Source organism: Coturnix japonica, chromosome 9 (genome assembly GCF_001577835.2).
Source record: "Coturnix japonica isolate 7356 chromosome 9, Coturnix japonica 2.1, whole genome shotgun sequence".
In the NCBI taxonomy this organism is placed as follows: Eukaryota; Metazoa; Chordata; class Aves; order Galliformes; family Phasianidae; genus Coturnix; species Coturnix japonica.
In genome coordinates, this window is record NC_029524.1 from 1,864,926 (window position 1) to 1,884,719 (window position 19,794).

Below are 19,794 nucleotides of genomic sequence, written 5' to 3' on the forward strand. Positions count from 1 at the left end.
CTCTTGGCAATTGGGGAGAAGAGCACAGACAGAGATTTCAGGACTTCTGGAACCACTTAGCGGCTGTCAAAATCTACTTTATGCAAGAAGAACACTGGCAATGATAGCAGGTATGAAATGCAGACAGTCCCAGTAGTCTGTGCATACTAATCACAAGAGATGTACGTGGATGACAGAGCACCAACTGGGAACCCATACGGCTGCCATGCCAAGTGCCAAAGCACCCCAGCACCAAGCACCAGCTCCAATCCTCCCCTGCTCATGAAGCAGATGTACACATGCATCCTTGTCTTCATCTGCTTCCAAAAGATGCAGTCCTGCTAGGAACAGCTCCCAGACACAACCATACTGCTCAAAGACAAGCAGTCCACTTGGGAAGGATATTTTAGAGAAACCTTCCAATTTGTCCAAACAGGAGCAGAGCCACGAGGAACAGAGGGGCAGGTCAGTGCTCCCCAGTGGTACAGCTGCTGGCTCAGTGGTCTCACACACATCAAGGCTAGCAGCCAGTAAATCACAGGACTGAGCAACAGAAGACCTTGCCTATGGCAGGAAAATGACCTGTTACTGACAGCCTATTGTTAGCAGCTCCTCACAGCCTGAAACCTCTGCTGAGATGAAGAGGCTGGTAGCTAGCACAGAAGGAAAGGAATTGTTGTCAGCAGCCCGAGGAAGCCAGCAGCTCTGCACCCTGGGTTCACCACCCCATGACCAGTCCTCTTACATGCACAACAACAGTGGAAGCATCACAGGCACAGCAACCAGACAGAGCTCCTTCTGTGCCTGTAACTCACAAGCCTCTCCTTGTCCATCAAAACAGAGCAGGATATGTGCAGCAAGAAGTCTTTCTTCTACACACACACCACACACTCAGGCGTCCTCCTGGTGTGTCAGAATTTTTCTGCCTGCGTCCTCACCTGTAAGGGGAGAAAGTGCTGGAATCTGCAGGTTGTTCAGGGAACCAGAGAAAACACCAGCCATGGCACAAAGGTTACACAGAGCAAACAGGTCACCAAACACCTGCTCCCAGTGCTCAGGCACATGGGCAGTAACAGGCGTTAACTTCAGAGCAGTGAACTTCCCTGAGGAACAGCTCTTCACAAGCAGCCGCCTTTACTTTCCAGCCCTCTATCTATCCCATCTCACAGCAAAGTTCATAACTCTCACTCTGACCTCTTTCACTCGCAGCAGCTTCATCTCTTTCAAAACCTTCTAACAGATCGCTGAGCCATCCAGTAGCAGACAGCAATCACCAGATCTCTCCACCCAGAGCAACTTCTTCCAGACTCTCCTTCCTCTCGTGTGTCCTCCCTTGGATGTGTTTTTCTGCAGAACTGCTGCCTCCCAATGCGAGCAGCCTAATGACCAGTTCCTGCAGGAGGCTGGATTAGGAGTCCTAAGATCCCCTGACATGAAAGGATTTTAAATGACTATTTTCACTGACTAACAGTGACTCAGAAGGGTCTGGTTACCAAAGGGCTTTTTCTCAAGCAGAAAAAAAAACTGCTCTGAAGTCTGGATCACAAATGACTAAAATAGCAAAGTATTTTGAAATTGCGGCGGTTCTGATAGGAAACGGGGACTGAGCTGCACTTAATGAAGGGAGAGGGGGGAGAAAAAAAGCAGAGTGATCCCAGGCATGGCAATGCACGGCTCCAGTCATATTTTCAGTTGCTTGTAAAGGAAATTCTGACAGCTGCCAATATAAACAGATGAAGTGCACTAGCAGAGAGCGTACGATTTCTGAATGTGTGCACACATGGGTGTGGAACAGACAACAACCCCCAGCAAAGGCCAACTTGCCAGCGGGCACTGTCGTTTTTTCCAATTTAAAGAAGACTGTTGAAAAGGAAGAGGGAAAAAACCTTCTTCTCTGATCTTTCTCTTCTCCAGACCTTAACAAGGCAATCCATGCCTGTGTAGGAAGGAGTAGGGTGAGGAACCACCTCCCCCAGGACACCTGGTGATAGCCTGGTGTAACTAAGCATGTCCCAATATAAGGAAGTCTTTTCGCCCACTTCTGAGGTCTCTCATCCCATGCTGGGGAGGAAGATGTAGCAGCAAAGCTAGAAGTCCAGTTATCCCCCACAGCGTACATTTAAGGCCCATCTTTTTAACAGCGCTGAGGTGATATAGGGCAGTTTGGGGAACCTGTGCATGTGCTAAACCATATAGAATTCACTGATCCCTATGAGTCCAAGCCTGACCTGAAAGCAGCAATAGAAGTTCTCGTGTTCTTTCACCTTCAAAAAGTCACATGCTCGTTCTCAAAGCTTATATTTCAAACCATCACAAGTAACCTCTGATCCAGGCTCCTCCTGTTTCTAGCTCATCTGGTTTCAAGTTCCTCTGCTTCAAGTTCTGCGCTATACAGACACACAGCTCCTGAGCTCAACATGTGCAGTAGACCTGTGCTGTCTGACAGGCAGCTTTGACAGCTCTATTCACTCCTTCAGCACCCAGTTCTGCAGAGAAGACTTTGCTGTTTTCTCTGCAAAAAAAAGAATTAACTGCACATTAAAAGCACAAACAATTTAATTTGACACAAAATCAGAGGAAATGTAAAGGTACTCTCACTACATTGTAAGACAAATCTGCAGCCATCAACACACTCTCCCCATACGGGAACACACTCAGCACCACAGTATTTTGTTCACCTCCACCTTACCCTTAGTTTTTAGGACAGGTTAATTACCCCCAAATGAAGATCTATGCTCTTTCTCCACAACATCAACAACTCCTGGGACAACACATCAAAAGCATACAGTCTGAAGGAGAACAGTCACTCACACAGAACCTCACAACACAGGATCCAGAATCTCTGCTGCTGAATAAAGACAACTCTAAGTAACAAACTGGCAATAATAAAAATTGCAGCACACCTCAGGCTTCCATCCAGCTGGAGAATGACACCCGCGCTGCTTCTCCAAGGTGACAGTGTGCTCTCCACAGGAACACCAGCAGCCCTCTGCCCCTCAACCTGCCACAGCCCTCTCTGCCTCCAGTCACACAAGTGCTCTGAAGAAGAGGTATTACCTTAATCTCAGCACTTCCTCTCTCCTGGAACATTGGTTAGGGTGAATCATCAGTTAATAAACAGCATTTCTTAACTGGTAGGTGCAGCTTTTCCAACACTGCAGACACATTTCCCTATATACCAGTTCTGGAGAATTTCAGTTCCTAAGTCCAGTCAGGAGAGATCACCAAACAGTGGGAGTGTGCAGCACACTTATTCCAAAGAATGTGAGCTCCTGATCAGCTCTTATGCTGGCACAGGTGCTAATTTTCTCATTGCTCTATCCAGAAAACTCAAGACTCCTGCTCTTACCTTTGATGTTCAATCGTCCTCTAAAGTAGTATCCAGAGCAGCCTACTCCCTCAGGAAGACGACTAACCAGATGGCTTGACATGCAATGGACAGGACTCTGTGGTCAGTCTGACCCAGCTGTGTTCCACTTGCCACGAGCTGATTAGCTGTCTGCTTAAGGAGGAGCTGGGATAAGTCTCCTTCTGCTGGCAGCAAAGCAGAGGGGCAGGCACTGACTGTAATAATACACTGCTTCCTGTCTGAGGCTGAGCTGAGAGGTACTTCCCAATAGAAAAGACTTTGCAGGAGCACAGGAGTTCAAGCTCCACCTCTTCCACTGAAGAAACTTTAACTTATGTAGGAAGGGTGAACAGCATGACTCCTGGTGCTTAATGATTTGCTGCATCCAATCTGAACTTCTGGAAGGAATCAAACGACCCACATCTCTCTCCACAGAGCTCTCTCTGGTGGGTTCTCAAAGCACTGAGTAAGACTAGCTGGAAAGTGTAAGTTGAAACCCATGTAAAAAGTTATATGAAAGAGGGTGAAAGTCCACATCGCCATTTGCAAGTGCTAAGTAGGAAACACAAAAACACCAGGTGAAAATCATATGAGAACAAAAGAGATGAACCTGAAAAGATCTAAGGGCTCTTCCTAGGCCCCCTCCTGTTTATAAGTGTTTTATTACTATTATTATTACATACACTAGATTTTTTTCCCCCTACGGCTACATATAAATCCTGTTTAAGCCAAGGAAGAGTCAACGAACTAATAAGAACTCATTTCATTAGCTTTGCTCATCATATTGGAAGCAGGAGGTCTAATTCATTCGGTACCTCTTAGAAAAGAACAGATCCTCAGCCAACACACCAACCTGAGAAGTAAGGATTTGTTCACCACACAAAGATTTACAAAAGTAGGCTTACGGAGGTGGCCCAAAGTCCTTTCAGAGGCTGTTGAGTGGACAGCTGTGGTGGCAAAACATCAGCCTGGGCAACATACAATAAAGCAATCTGTACCACCCACATTTTATGGGCTTTATATCAGAGAAACGGGGTGCTAGAGGGTATGGCTGGGCAAGCTCAGCTCAGAAGTTAGCATCAGGCACTGAGTTCACCCACTCACATCTGTCTGCTGACCTCCATTTCACAAGGCATACATGTGGAGGCACACACTGATGGTGAGCATTCAGGATAAAAGCTGACCACCCTCCTAGAAATAAGTGTGTCTGAAGTACCAGGGCAAAATGCAGAACTCTTCCTGGAGTAACAAGGAAGGCTCTGCATTCCCTCAGGAGAACATGTTTTAAATCAGCGTGTCCCACCAAACTATGCCACAAATGAGAAGCTCTGCTTTCTGCATGAAGCCAAAGGCATGGAGAACTCCCAGCCTCTCTGTGTCTGGCCATTACTGAAGGTCCTCACAGAACGCAAAGAAGTTTTATGATACTGGTGTAACAAAAACAGAGCTCCTTTCTGTTCTCAGTATGAAGAAATGGTGTCTAGAGGTTCAAACTACTGGATAACTTTAGCATTGCAAAGTATTGCAATGCACTTATTCTCAGCTCTGCAAGATGATAATCACCCTTTAGTGTCCAGAATGTCAGTAACCACTGCAGCCAAGTGCTGCACATAAAAAACTACATCTAGTGCATCATGTGAACCAGCTAGAAATGACCATTCACTCAAAAGTTCACCAGGAAGATTGCTGTGATGCCAGCACAAAGCTGAGAGTGCACGCCATGGTTATCCCTGGGTAGCACCATAGAAGATTCATTCTGAGGCATTGTGGAAGACAGCAGCCATTGCAAAATCCCCTGGTGAGAGATGTGTACAGCAGGTACTATGGGATTACACGTGGGAAGAAGCAGTCACGTACAGCCCAGACATCCACAAAGAATTAATTCTGTCTTATAATGACAGAGATGTGACCAAACAAGCAAATACTGCATCTCCAATCCTCCTGAGAAGGGAGGCCTGCTGTGGGGCTGCTATACGATTTGTTCCTGGAAGCTTCCTGCTAAATAACTGCAGCCACTGTGCCTGACCTAAAGGAACAATAGCTAAACATAAAGCTTTTCCTTACACCTCTCAAGGGACGCAGCTGCACAACATCTTACACTCAGAGATGCTCTTAGTCACATGTTCCCACAACATTTTATGGCCATGCATCCATTAACTTTGGGTAGCAGTCCTGAAAACTGTCCTGACTACAGCCTGTGCAAACAGGATACGAACACTGAAAGTGACCGAGTAAACAACAGTGGAACCCATATCATATGCTCTCGTTATTAAAGGAAGAGGTCTGCATCTTAATATTCACTTTCCTCTCTCTTCTGCTGGCTGCCATTTATTGGCAGCTTTATTTTTTAACCTTATTCTTCTTGAATGAGGAACATCACTCATGAAGCTCACTCACAGAGCTGATCTACTCTCCACTGCCTTCAGATGTACTTTTCCATTTGAAGTAGAATCAAGAACTGCCCAAGGAATGTCTAAGAGACTGAAAAAAGAACAAGTAGTAGAGATGAGACTCCAACAACAAAAACACAGTTTGAGATTCAAAGTGTTAATGTAATGCAAATTGTTCTAGGGTAAAGGATAGGCAACCTGGACAACAGATAGAGAACAAGCAGACAATACTAAGTTTGAGCTTATTCCACCTTATGAACTAAACCAGATACCTCCTGCCTGGTAGAACCTCTACCTTAAGCAGTATGGACATGGACAGCAGATGAGTTTACCCACAAATAAATCAGTTTTTCCTAAATCCAAAACTACCAGTCTCCCACAAAGAAAAAGCAACAGAAGAACAGCCAAAACACATCCAACTCCAAAGCAACTGTTTTACGACACAGATTGTTTGATGTTTCCACTTTAGGGCAAACCCTCATCAGTGAATCCCACTGATCTGAAACAGGAAAGAAAATGCCAAGAACTCTGGATTTTAGAAATGAACTAAGCTGGGGATGTACAGGAGGGACACAGAGTGCTCTCAAACCACCTTCCCCTATCCCCCCCCCAAAAAAAACCCAAACCCAAACAAACAATAACAACAACAAAAAAAAAACAACCCAAGAGAAAATAGCAAGACTGCAAGGAATCCAATGCAGTGATGTGACAGAACAACAGCAGTAACCTGATTTTCAAAGCATTTTTATAGCTCACAGTAAACTGCAGCCAAAGCCGACTCTAAGGCATGGTAGACAGAGCAGAAAGACATGAAGTGAGACTTTTTCCTGTGGCTCACCTGAGCGCCCAGGATACAGCGATCAGCTGGAGACAGTGCAAACTCTCTCTGCTACTTGAATGCTTGAGTAATCTTGAAACTTCTTACCCCTTAGGAAAGGCAGGAACCATCAGAGAGAGGAACTGTACTCATGGAAGTAACTCACTTCTGGATTCAGATGGGGACAATTTGAGTGCAAATTTCTTCCCATGCATAAATCCAGTGCCTCTGACAGAGATCACCTCTCTCTCAACTCCAATAATAAGCAAAAGCACATTTTTCTTAATCTGAAAAATCGGCCTTATTTTACATATGGAAAAAGTGAAACAAAACGTATTATTGACAGAAAAATAACCTTACATTTTCAAGAATGTATCTCCTACAGAAATTGCTGCAGAAGCCTTCTCTGTGTGCACATGCACTGACACCTGTTCTGTCTTTACTGTCAGATGCAGATGGGCATCCTACATGTCCAATTATTGATGCAGGAAACATTTCAAACATGTTTAATCTACAGATGGCACAATAGCTGCTTTGCCTGAGTACTACAAAGCCAAAAGTTACAGCTGCATGATGGAAATACCCTTTGCTACATGTGTTTGTTTAAAGCAGTGGGTCTCTATTGCAGAGCAAGCCACACTGTTCAGTCTTGGTCACCAGCAGGATCGGTTTTCTTCCTCCACCTGGATTGCTCCCTCCTTCATGTTGCCTTAAATCAATCTTGTTTCCTATTTTCACTCCCTCCTCCCTTGTGAGTCCATGGGAAGCTGCGTGTTTATCTCTACGCAACTTCTTTTCTCTGTTCCTCTTTTTGCTTTCCTCTATATTATAGCTTGCATGCATAAACACACATACATCCACATACAAATAAAGTCAGCAAAAAAAAGTTTACATATTTTCAGAGCTGAAGGGCAAAAATCCTTTAGCAAAACTTCCAGCATAAACATCCCCCCCACCCTGAACTCCCTCAGCATAATGCATTTTTCTGTCCTACAGTGTGTATGGATTCTACCAGACTTTCCTAGCTTATAGGTAAGAGCTTGAATGCAAAACTTCAGCATCTTAAATAGCAACTTGAAGTACTTCCCATGGGCACAGAGATGAACTATGGCTGCTGGAAGGAAAAATAAGTCCAGGTACACTTTTTTGTAAGTAAATAGGCTGCAAAGATTGTTCAGATGTTTTTAAGCTGTGCAAAAGAGAAGTGAATGACTGAAAGATGCAAGAAGAATGGAAAATAATGTGACAGTCTTACCGTGAAGCTGTTGTTGACGTTCTTAGTGCTGGATTCTGCCACACTGGCATCTGTCAGATCCACCTCATCAAAAATAATGGACTGGAAAGAAAAAATTGAAACCTCAATGAATCAGTGAATTAGGTATATAAGCAGCAGACTGTACGCCTGCTTAGCACACCCCATCAGAGCCTTGCATGATCTGAAGAGAAAGCCCAGTCCACAAGGCATGTGGACCCAGAAGCCTGGCTTCATACAGCAGTGCTCACATTTGCCTGTCTTCAGTCAGTGAAACCAGTGACTTGATTTTTATTAGGGGACTACTTAAAAGAATTAAATAAATAAACAAAAAAATACTGTAGGCTTAATTCTAGTGAAAGAAGTCAGAATGGTATCTAGTGAACTATCAGCATACTAAAGCAGATGCTTGGCTGCCCTCTGATTGCGTGATAAGTTCTTGCCTTCCTTGTTCCCTCCACTTCCTCTTTTCATTCACGCTCTCTCCCTTCTACTTCATTTTCTATAGATTCACTGCCCATTTCCCAGCACTAAGAGGGAAAAAAAAAGGTATTGCAGGTCTACACGATGCTTTACTTAGAAAACCTCAGGGAGGTTCAAGTGTGAGGTGAAACACAGCTTCCAGCAGCTGCAAAACCTTAAGACAGGTGCTTTCAGAGCACATGCTCCCGTCTGTCTCCAAGACTCATACACTGACTTCTTCCCCTGGAACATAATGTATTTTCAGCACCTCACCTTAGCAGTTTTTGCATAGTAGAGCGTTCGCCCTCGCAGCTTAAAATATCGTCTCTTCCAGCGCTGGAAGGAGCTGGTCTGTTTCATCAGCATCCCCTCTTTGATGACAGTCTACAAAACAAGGAGAGGACAGAGGTGAAGCCCACATTTTACTTTCCAGAACTTTTTATGTTCTCCCCATATATATGCATACCAACAGAGACTGCAGCTTGAGACCAATAATCTTAGTGCCCTCTGCTGGAAGCGCTTAACAAATTCATTCATATAAACAAGAGGAACTGATCGAGATCAAACCATCCCAACACATAACCCACATGGGGTGGGGCCTGATCTTTGTCTCCGGCACTATCACTATACCAACACAGATAAGTCACTTATGACTGAACCAGCATCGCAAAGTCTAACAATGACTTGGGGGCCATAACAGTTAAACTCATTGAGGTCAGACTTCAGGTGCAGGTAATGGTGCCTTTCATCTAATTGCTATTTCATTACAAGCACAGCATCTCTGCCACTTGTCTCCAGCTCTGCTTTGTGATATCATCTGCATCTACCTGGCAGGCTGCAGGCACACAGGATGGAGTGAAACTAGAGCGAAGGAGCTGCATCCAACCTCAGTGCTCGGCATTCTTCAGACAGCCTTGGCTCTCCCTCAGCACACTCTGGCTGTCTGCCATTTCCCAGGGCTGCAGTGCCAAAACTGTCTACGCACACTGCTTTTTTTTTTCTTTTTTTCCCCTTTTCTTTTTTTACTGCTTTATAATTTGATTGTCATACCAGCATGCACAGTCCCATATGCTCGCTCACATACTATACATAAGTAGGGGTAAGTATTTAATCCACATGCACTTCATTCTGCTCTGTCAAATACATTTGATTCCTTTGCTGAAGACAGACTTGGAATACCAACAGCTACATCCAAACAGCCTCAGAAACTTCAGCTTAGAGAGGCAAAAAGCAGAAAAGCCAGAGTTGAGGGTTCAGCCCCAAGTTAGTGATGGGAGGTACTGCCTCGGTGCTGTGTGGAACCTTTGGAACCCACTTCCCTCCCCAAGAAACAGCCCCTGGAACCCACTTCTATCTGAGAAAGCTGAATGTGATAAGCACCCAGTTAGAGCACAGGAAACAAATGGTCCAGCAACCTTGTAAGACAGGTTATTCTGTATCTCAGTGCCAGGAAAATTACACCATTCCAACAAAGCCGAGGTCTGCAACCAGCTCATGTTTGTCACACGGTTATGTCAACCGATGAGCAGCAATTAATTCACCACACAGCACTGTGTGCCCACTGCCAGGCTACTACAGAGCACAAAATAAATACTCTCGCTGATCCAAAGGGTTTACATTGTTTTAGAAATCCTTTCCAGGGCACTAAACTTGCTTTTAAAATGCTATATATATTTCTAATGTGGGTCTTTCCTTTTTGAAACAGCTGCAGATTTTAATACTTTCCACACGCACCGGCCCTTGCCAAGCTCAGAGTTTCCTCAAAAAGCACTTGGAAGAAAGTGCTGACTCTAAGGAGAAACATCCGCCTGCCGACACGACTGCTCTCCTGCTGAACGGGGCTGTCCCCACATAGCAGGGCCTGCACCATGGGCTGGAGGGGAGCGGGCTCTGTGCGACGCTGGACTCCATAGCCTCCCTTGCCCTCCTGCACTGGGCTGGAAACAAGGGCAGAGAGACAGCAAAATGCACAACCAAAGGCTGAGCTCGTGTCTCCCACATATGTTCCTGCACCTCCGAGGTGGCTGCCAAAGGGCACTCGGCTCCTGCTGTCACTGGTACCGCAGGGACAGGGCTGTGGGAACACGCTGCATGCAGCCATAAGGCATCTGGCAATGCCTTTAGTATCCAAAGTTAAAAGCATAGCAGGGATTCTCAGAACCAAGATTTTAAGCTAACTTTGGGCTCCATATTACCAAGCAGAGAATCGGAAGCTCAGCCACGATCTGAATCTAAAGCTTCAGCATAACAGAAAATGGAATTCAAAGGCTGACCCAGCAGCACCTTCACTGCCAGAACACTGAAATCTAGACCAGAACAAAGAAATGAAGACAGGTACATTCGCCCCAGGTACTTTTCACAAGACACCCCAGAAGTCATTCGCACTCCCCATGCCCCCACCTGCCATGCAGGACATCAGCACTGCCCAGCCGTGCTACTGCTACACACATGCACACCTCTGCAGTTTGCCTCAGCATTAAGGCTACAGAGAAGGGAATGGAAAAAATGGCAAGAGATCATTCCAGATTAGAACGTAAACATGGAGGGATCTCTCTGCATTCCTTGGCCAAAGCACATATCATTAAAAAACGAGACAGAGAAAGCAGCCACCGAATTCTGCAAAGCCCTGAACTGAAGGCAGAAAGGAATGGGGAAGACTCCCAGGATGCAAAGCCAGAAGATAGCAAGTCAGCCAGCAGCCTGAGCAAAAATAGCAGCTTGCAGGAGGAGATGTCAGACCTTTGCTGCTCTGCTTATTCACAGACATTCTTGCTCTGGGGTCAGCCAGAGCCCCCCACGCTCCTGCCCGGCCCAGCAGATCAGCGACATGCAGTGCAGCGTGCCCTGTGCTCCTGGTGCTGCTGCTCCTCCAATGCAGGGCTCACTCACCTCTGCACAGGCCGTGCATTCCTCCATGCCTCATTTAAACAGCATCCTCTCTTTTTTTTTGTTTTTTTGTTTTTTCTCCAACCAAAAGGCAACAATTCCGGAGGTCACTTCGCTCCTCCCTAACGAGCGGTGTGTGTCACTGCACAGCCCCTATCTATAGCAGACCTCCCTGTTGCATACCTCAGACATGAAAGGCCGGCAAGCAGCGGCTCTCACACACACACTGCTCACAAACAGCCTGGGTTCCGAGCTGCCCAGCTCCGCACGAGCTGCTCTTCTATTTATAGGCACAGCGCTCGCTAAGAGTTTGGTGGGTTTGGGCGGAAAGGGCTGGAGATAAGATCAAGATGACTTTATGAAATGATTCAGACATCGCTGCCTTTCTCCTCCTCTGTTCTAATTTTACAGCCAAAGGACTTGCTGCTTGCAGAGGAATGCGGCTGAACAGAATGAGCTGGGGAGAGGGCCCGGCAGCGGGGTGACAGCTGAAATGAAAGGGGGGAGAGAGAGCTCCTGCTGCCCACAGTCCCTATGCAACACTTATCTGAAGATCTCCTTCTATCAGACTAAGAGCAACGCAGCTCACTGAGACCACAACAGAATTACTTCTTCCATAAAGGAAAAAAAAAGAACTGAAGCCATTTTAACGTCCCTTTTAGCTGGATCCCATGGGAGAAGCTACTGCTCTGAATCATGGTGAGGTGGGAGTAGGAGCCCATCCTATCAGGATGAACATAGGGCCTCCCTGATGGAGCTGCTGCCATCTGGCTGCATGTTTCTACCTGGTGTCCCATGGTGTGCCATGGGTGAACAACACTGTGACAAATGGCTTCCTGGAGGAACCTGCAGTGATGTGCTCCTGGCTTCACCAGTCACCCCTTGGTCACAGCACTGGACAGCATGAAAAAGATTGCTGCACAAATGCAAAGCAACAGTCACTGAACAGGGCAGGGTCTTCAGCATCTCTGCAAAGAACATGACTTGACAGCTGGAAGGCCTAAGAAATTTCTGGCATTTCATTATTTATCAGTGGCCTTGAAGAAAAGCAACTTCCTGCAGGAAAAAATTCAGCCCACCACGAGCAGCACAACCCCCTGCCCCCATATCACTGATCCCCATGCAAACATGAGCAATAGGATGTCCTCAGATCTGTCCTTCCAAAACGGGTGCAGAGGTAAGGCCTAGCCCCAAACCAGTGACACGGAAGCTTTGTCACTGCCCCTGTGGGGATGGTTTCAAGGGCTCCAGGACCCAGTTTGTCTTCACATGGCCCTGCAAAGCAAGAGACAAGCAGTAGGCATGCACAAAGCCAGTCACACAAGCTCTTGTTTCTTGCAGTCTTCTTTGTCTGAGGTACCTCTGCAACCCATAGCCCACATCAGAGATCCCAGAGCCAGCCTACACAGATGAAATGCTTCTTACCCCAATAACACAACTGGTTCTAGTAAAAATAGCAATCACATCACACCTCAACTGCTCACCGGGTTACTGCTGTTCCTCCTGCCTGGATCATCTCCCTTACGAGGGAAGGCTGAGAGCCCTGGGATTGTTCAGCCTGGAGAAGGCTGAGAGAGAATCCGATCAATGCTTATAAATATCTGAAGGGCAGAAAACAACCACACAAAAGCACATTCAAAGCTATCTAAGCAGCAAGAGTCCTACATACCAAAGTCTTCGGCATCTGGGTTGCTCTGTTGGCCATGTGTCTTCAGAGCATTAAAAGGCGTGGGACGCAGATTGCTTTTATTTGTGTACCCTGCAGAACGACGAGCTGGGTGCTGATGCCAAACAACAAATAGCAAGCTAAGGAAGCAGAGCACAGGAAGGAGAGAGCCAAGTAACCAGGCACGTGCAGAGCTGACAGGCTCTCTCTGCATCCACCCACCAAGGGACCATGCAGCTCTGTGCAAGTGGGGCATTGCAGCAATATCAAGGTGCTTTTGCTGTGCTGAGGCAAGCACGGATCCAGAGTGGATAGTCCTATAAAGCTCCCTGGGGTCATCAATACAGAACTGGTAATTACGTACAAATAGAGAAAACCCAACAAAGCGGCGATGGGAATAAATCTAACCAAGCCTACAGAATAAGACACAAGAGGTCAAAAGGCTGGGGGTTAACAAGCTAATCCGAGAGCAACATCCTTCCAGCAGACAGTGGTCACACCCTGGAAATTAACTCCAGGAAGCACTGAGGGGGAAATCTGGATCAGTAAAGCAATCCTGAGTACGGGACACAAAGATCTGCAGCACAGCACAAGCACTTACACAGGGTGCTTGGTCCTGCTGGTCAATTCTGCATTAAAAGCAGTGGACCTTGCACAGGTGAAAAATGCACCACCACTTCTTATGAAAAGGATGGGACAGTAGGAGCACTCATTGCAACAAAAACACTTCAGATAAAGGAAAAAATAAGAGAAAACCAGAGGTCAGCCACAAGAATCAAATGCAAAGACAGAAGTGAGGGCTGGGAGCCCGCTGTGCAGTGATAGAAGCCGTGCTCATGTCGATGAGGGGCTGCCTGGGCCCTCAGCACACACCACTCGGTACCTCTGTGTTTCAGTAACCTGTGTGCTACTCACTGGGAAGCCCCATGCCAGGCTGCAGCACAGACCTGAGCACAACCATGGCGGAACAGGAGATGGCCCATCCCTGGAAGTGATGGTGAGGGGCACCAGCACCAGAAATGTAGCATCATTCTTGGAAATGAAAACAGGAGTCTGTACTCAGCCAGGCTGCAGTTTGAACCAGCGTGGCACTGGCAAACAAGGCTCAAATACCTCGTTCTTTGCCAGTTAACTCTGCAGCTGGAGGATATGGAACAGGGTCCTTGAAGCAGCTCCTTTCAGTGCCATTTTCAGCTGCTGCTACTGCGAACAATTCACTTCTGTAAGCACTCCAATCTATCCACAGAGATAACCACAGCAAGGAGCAGCAACAGGTTTAAAAGTTACCCGAAAACTTTGGAACAGGTTACAATTTTGAAGGGTACCGATTAAACATGAACTCCGTACACTGAAGGACAAATATAAGAAATACGCTGTTAGTTTTTTCTGCCACCTTAAATGACACATACAGAACTACATCCCTCCCCACACTGCCATCCCATGCTTCCCATCCTGCAGGCCGGTGAGGAGGGAAGGGGCAGCAGAAAGGACAGGTCTGGGAAGTGCAGGATGTGGGAAAGCAAAAGCCTTACCTGGAGGATGAGGAGCAAATCCCAACAGGGGGAGGCACAGGAGCAGCCCCTACATGCCCACAGCAGGGCAGTGCCGGCAGAGCAGGGCCAGACCACGCACCTTCCATTCCAAGTGGACTTCCAGGAGGACTGTGCCACTAAGAGCAGCTCTTGGCCCCCAGCCACTTAATTAATACTTACAATATCACGGAATTTATTTTTATCTCATCTGTAACAATTGTCCTTATCAGATTTTCCATATTTATGTATTAAACAACCTATGCTTTTAAGTTTTGTTTTCCCCTCACCCATTCGCGATGGCTTTTAAAGGATACTCCAAAGTTTTTCATTTGTTTTTCCACTTTCCCTGTTTTAACGTCCCGCAGATACCTCTGACCATGCCAAGACATCACAACGAGCACCAGCAACAACAGGGGAGAGGTGTGCAGCCCTGGGAACACCACTTTAACTCTGAGCTGAGCAGCAGAGAAGGCTCTGGCACATGTTCCCAGAAGGCTGATTTGTAATAAAAGCTCAGGAATAGATTTTGTTTCCCTCCAGGGCCAGCAGTGTGCCCTGGGGTGCAGAGCTGCCCCACTGCCTTCCCTGCAAGGTGCACGCAACCCAGTTTGCGTGGGGGAAATGGAGATGGTGTCACCACTCCCCATCAGAACGTGACATGGCTGAACTGATTGCAACTCACAAGACTCAAACATAACGTGCCTGATGCAAACGTTATGCAACCAAGATGGTGTTTCCTTTTTATTAAAAAAAAAAAGAAAAAAGAAAACCACAACACGAAAATAGTTAGCAGATGTAAAGCTCATCCAACTGCGACAATATGAGATTTTCCCCAAAACCAAAAGGCCTGTTGGCACATCAGTCAATCACCAATGCAGCTGAGCTTACACTGAGCCTGCAGGGCCAGCTTCTCCATTGGGAGGCTCTCAGTGCAAGCAGAACCACCTAAGGACAAGGGGAATGGTTTTAAACTGAGACAGGGGAGGTTTAGGTTGGATCTTGGGAGGAAGTTTTTCACCCAGAGGGTGGTGACGCACTGGCACAGGTTGCCCAAGGAGGCTGTGGATGCCCCATCCCTGCAGGCATTCAAGGCCAGGCTGGATGTGGCTCTGGGCAGCCTGGGCTGCTGGTTGTGACCCTGCACACAGCAGGGGGTTGGAATGAGATGAGCATCGTCAGCCTTTTCAACCCAGGCCATTCTGTGATTCTACGAAAGTCAAAATCCTTGCAATAAAAAAATACTTATTTTGTCTCTAATTTTGTTTGAAGGAACCATTACCAGCCTCACGGTGCGCATTGTGCAATGCAGTCTCAGTGGTAAATCTATGTTCTCAAAACAGGCAAGAGTTTTACGCGAGCCCTTTAGTTCCTGGAACCTGAGCTATAGTTAGAAGGAGAAAAGCTACAAGCGTGTGTGGTTTTGTGCTTTGTTTTGTTTTTAGAGAGGAAGTAACAGCTGTTGCTTTCACATGGCATCCAAAAATCCCCAGCAGCGAGGCAAACTGACAGTGCAGCAATGGCAGCATGGAGCTGGGAGGAATAGGATGCTCCTATTCATGTGGTAATTAAGGGGAAAAAAGGGTGAGCTTCCTTCAGGTGCTCACAGGCCTGATGTGACCAAGCACAGCTCAGCCTGCACACCAAGGAGAGGAAACACTCTGACCCCCCTCCCTCCCCCCCCCTCCCCATTCCACATTGCATTTTGTTGCCCACTCACATCAGAGATCCATCCACACAACAGCACAGAGACTGGAGCCCCAGTAGAACAGGCACAGCAAACACAGCCCCACTCATTTATCCTGCTTTTCAGTGTAAATGAACCTGACATCTCTGCTACCAGAGCACGATAGCTTCCAAGAGCCAAGTGAGCCTGGAGAGCTGCTTGCTGTTTGCAACTCTGCTGAAATATATACTGCAAACTGGCCTTAAAAAGATCAAGGTACTGATAAATAGTTATAAACCCTACAGAAAATGATGGAAAAGTCACTCATAAAAGCAAACAGGAGTCAGACTGATAGTCTAAACAAAAGCTCCTCCTGATGCCACCCAAGGACGCCGCTGAAATCCTGTCTGGTAAACAAACTGAAACCTCACATACCCAAATCACACCAAGCTGATGAATGAGAAAAAAGACCTATCCATCCATCCTCTGCTTGCTGAGCTCTGTAATGTGATGCTCACAATGAAAGATCAAGTGCTAAAGGAGGAAGGGCATGGTGCTGCCGGAGCTGCAGAGCGCAGCGCTCCCCATTCACAGCCGCACCTCCCCGGGCCACTGCTGCTCTCAGTGCTTCATCTCAGTGCTCCATCTCATTGCCAGCTCACCACCGAGACCATGCAACTCCTGGGCCAGTTGAGTCTCCAGCACTGCTTACAAACAGGGATTTGGGGCTCCTGTTGCCACAAGCAGCACCCTTCCTTGTTTTATTTCGCTTCTCCCAGCTGCTGCAGGGCACGCCTGGAGCCCAGAGAGGGGCTGGAGCAGAACGATGCTGGTACGAGTCTGACAGGTCCCAAAATGGCTGATGAAGCACTCTGTGCTGCCTGCTTCTTTGGCAGCCCAAGCCACAGCAGTCACCCTGCGAGCTATACTTTATCAAAGCAGGGCTCTTTTCTGTCTCCACAATAATCACAATGAAGCTGATAACGCACTTCTCTTCCTGCCTTCTCCTCTTCCTATAAAATTCTTTTCTAGCTAAAAATAAAGCAGCGCATTAAGCACAGCACCCGACTTCGAACACTGAGCTTCCTGCTCGTCCTTCCTCTGCCCCACGCTTCACCAGGGCCGGATCATTCAGCACCCAGACACCAGCCAGGAGCTGCTCCAGCCTCTACTGGGCACCCACCGCACCTCTACACCCACACAGTTTGCTGTATTGCTGCGCCAACGTATTTCAGCAGGACACACCTGGGCTCTGAAGCAAGTCCAGTGCTAAGTGCTATGGTCCATCAGCACGTAGCTGTTTTGTACATTTTATCATGGGAAAGCAGAGGATGGGCCCAAAGGAAGCGAGATCAGAGTGCTCACAACCAACCCTGACAAGCAAACTCAGAGGAACTCATGGCTACAGCAGGTTTCACGCCTGAGCTGTGACAACAGTAAACTTTTATTGTGATTTAACTGCAGCAGATGTGGTTAGAGGCGACTCACGCCCTCAGGGCACAGTAAAAGCCTGCCCGCAGCTCCTGCTGTCACTGCCAGACCTGCCCAACAGCTCCTGCAGCTCACAGGAGTCAGTGGACAAATTAAAAACCAGGTCTGCCATTAAAGAGGAAGAAACATCCTCCAGGTCTCATGAGAGCAATGAGTACCCAAGGAGCTCCCTTCGCTCCCTGCCCTCGGGGTGAGGAAAAGCTCTACATGCAGCAGAGCACAGAAAAGGTGATGATGACGTAGAAAGCCATCAACGAGCACCAGAATAAACCAATCCCTGGTACTGTAATACCTGGTCTTATAAAATGTGACACTGTTTAGTGGAAGGTCTGCAGACGAACACAGGGGGAGTTTAACAGCTGTAGACAATATCTGTTTATAATCCTCGTTCTTAGCATGTTTACGTTCACGTAGTTCAAGTGGCTGATTTAGGCTCTTTCCAGCCATGCTGACGCAGGAAGTGACGTAAAACGGGGCAATGATTAAGTAAGAAGATGGGGCTGTGCTCTGCTTTATTCAAACAAAAGTAAAATTCAGTGCACCTTCTGCGCTTAACACCATGCCAGGAGCATGAGGTCCTGCTCTGAGAAAACCACAGGCACCACATCGCTCAGTAAGGAGCACAAATCAGACTGGCATCCTTCATTCCTGCTGGCATGGGACACCTGCCCCAAGTGGTATGAATGCCAATGTGTGCTTTAAAGTAGAGCAAACCAGCCAGCAGGAAAAGATCCCTATGAATATACCTCACATGCTGCAACACACAGAGCTGGATGTTCACTCTCCTTTGCTACAGATGCAAGATAAACATCAGGAGCACCAAGCAGCCTCTTGCACCCACGCACCACTGGCCCTTGCTCCAGAGACAACAGCGACTCGAGGGCAGAAAGTAACTAACCTGGTGTTTGTAAACTGAAATGTATCGCACCAAATCCAAGGGTTACACGGGGATTCAACAGCTACAAAGAAAAACCATGCAGCTACAGTAAAAATAGTGCAGAGGAGGGTAACTCCCTGTGGGTGGTTCCCAGCCTAAGACTGGAGGAAATCTTCACATCTTCTTTTATGTTAACAACGCAGAGAAAGCACAACTACTGTTCCACCCTGAGAGCAATGCCCCTAAAAAGACAGGAATTGGTCCAGAATGGGCTGCAGAGGGATAAAGCCTCATAGGGATGAGGGGAGCGAACACGACTGCTCCCTGACCAGGGAGGTGCAGCAAGGTGGAAAAAGCTGGGAAGTGAAACAAACCTGCCACGAGAGCAGTGCTTGTCCTGCCAGGAGGTGAAGCAGCATCACTACACGGCTACAGAACGAGCAGAGCACAAGATGGGGAAGACTGGGAGGCAAACATGACAAAGAATGCACAGAGGGAGGCACACACTGAGTGCAAGGGACAGCAATGGGAGCTGCACCTTCCAGAGCACAGAGCTGTGGGTTTGGGATAGCTCACAGCAAACCAATGGGGCCAGAGGGGTCAGAAAGAGTAAGTGGAGGATGGCATGAGGTGACAGATGTGACTGTGCAGGACCCTTGGTGACTGTGCTGTGGGGATCAAACATCACGCACCAAAGGGAAGGCCTGACTTCTGACTGGAGGGGCTGCAGGAGAACGCGACGGGAGGTGAGTGTGGGAACAGCCGGCGGTAGCACGGCGTCCTGCTCAGCACAGCGGGCTCTGAGCCGGGATACTGGGGGGCAGCCAGGGGTGCTAAGGGGCACCCGCAGGAACACCACAGGGCGGCGGGGGTCGCAGGCTGAGCCCGAAGGGCGCTCAGAGGGCGGCTGCACGGAGGGCTCGGGGAGGCCGCTGTCAGAGCCTGGGGGGGCGGCTGCTGGGTCCGCAGCGGGTCCCTGAGGCCGGGCTGCTGTGGAGATGCACCTCAGAGCCGTGACGGGCCGGCGGGTCCCCGCGGGGCGGGCGGCAGCAGCTCCGGCGGGTCCTCGGGGGCAGCTCCATGAGGGGCGGCCCGGGGACACGCGGCTCGGGAAGGCGCCGAGAGGAACCGGACCGGGAGCGAGGGAGGAGGGGAGGCGGCGGCGCTGAGGAGACGCGGAGGCAACGCCGGCCACAGCGCTGCCGGAGCCCGAGGCCCTGCCCGCGGCCCCCGCCCGCCGCACGCACCTTCTGGCGGATCTGCCCGGACGTGGAGACTTTGCGGATGAGTTTCTGCGGGGAGCCCGGCTCCTGCTCCGGCTCGCTGTCCGACGACTCCTCCGCCGCGGCGCTGGCGGCGGCGGCGACCGCCCCGGCCTGGGGCTGCACGGCACCCGCCGCCGCCATGCTGCACCGAGCGGGGCGGCGCGG

General features: G+C 48.3%; 1 protein-coding gene across 1 annotated transcript in view; it reads right to left on the reverse strand.

Moving 5' to 3' along the window:
* The window catches only part of DGKD (diacylglycerol kinase delta), a 52,413-nt gene extending 32,620 nt beyond the window's left edge, over window positions 1–19,793 (reverse strand). The window contains exons 1-3 of the mRNA XM_015871048.2: window positions 19,612–19,793; window positions 8,523–8,633; window positions 7,791–7,871 (exon numbers count right to left, since the gene is read on the reverse strand). Coding sequence (XP_015726534.1) covers window positions 7,791–7,871; window positions 8,523–8,633; window positions 19,612–19,770 — 351 coding nt within the window. The 5' untranslated portion in view covers window positions 19,771–19,793. The remainder of the gene's footprint in view (window positions 1–7,790; window positions 7,872–8,522; window positions 8,634–19,611) is intronic.
* Window position 19,794: the final 1 nt, after the last annotated feature.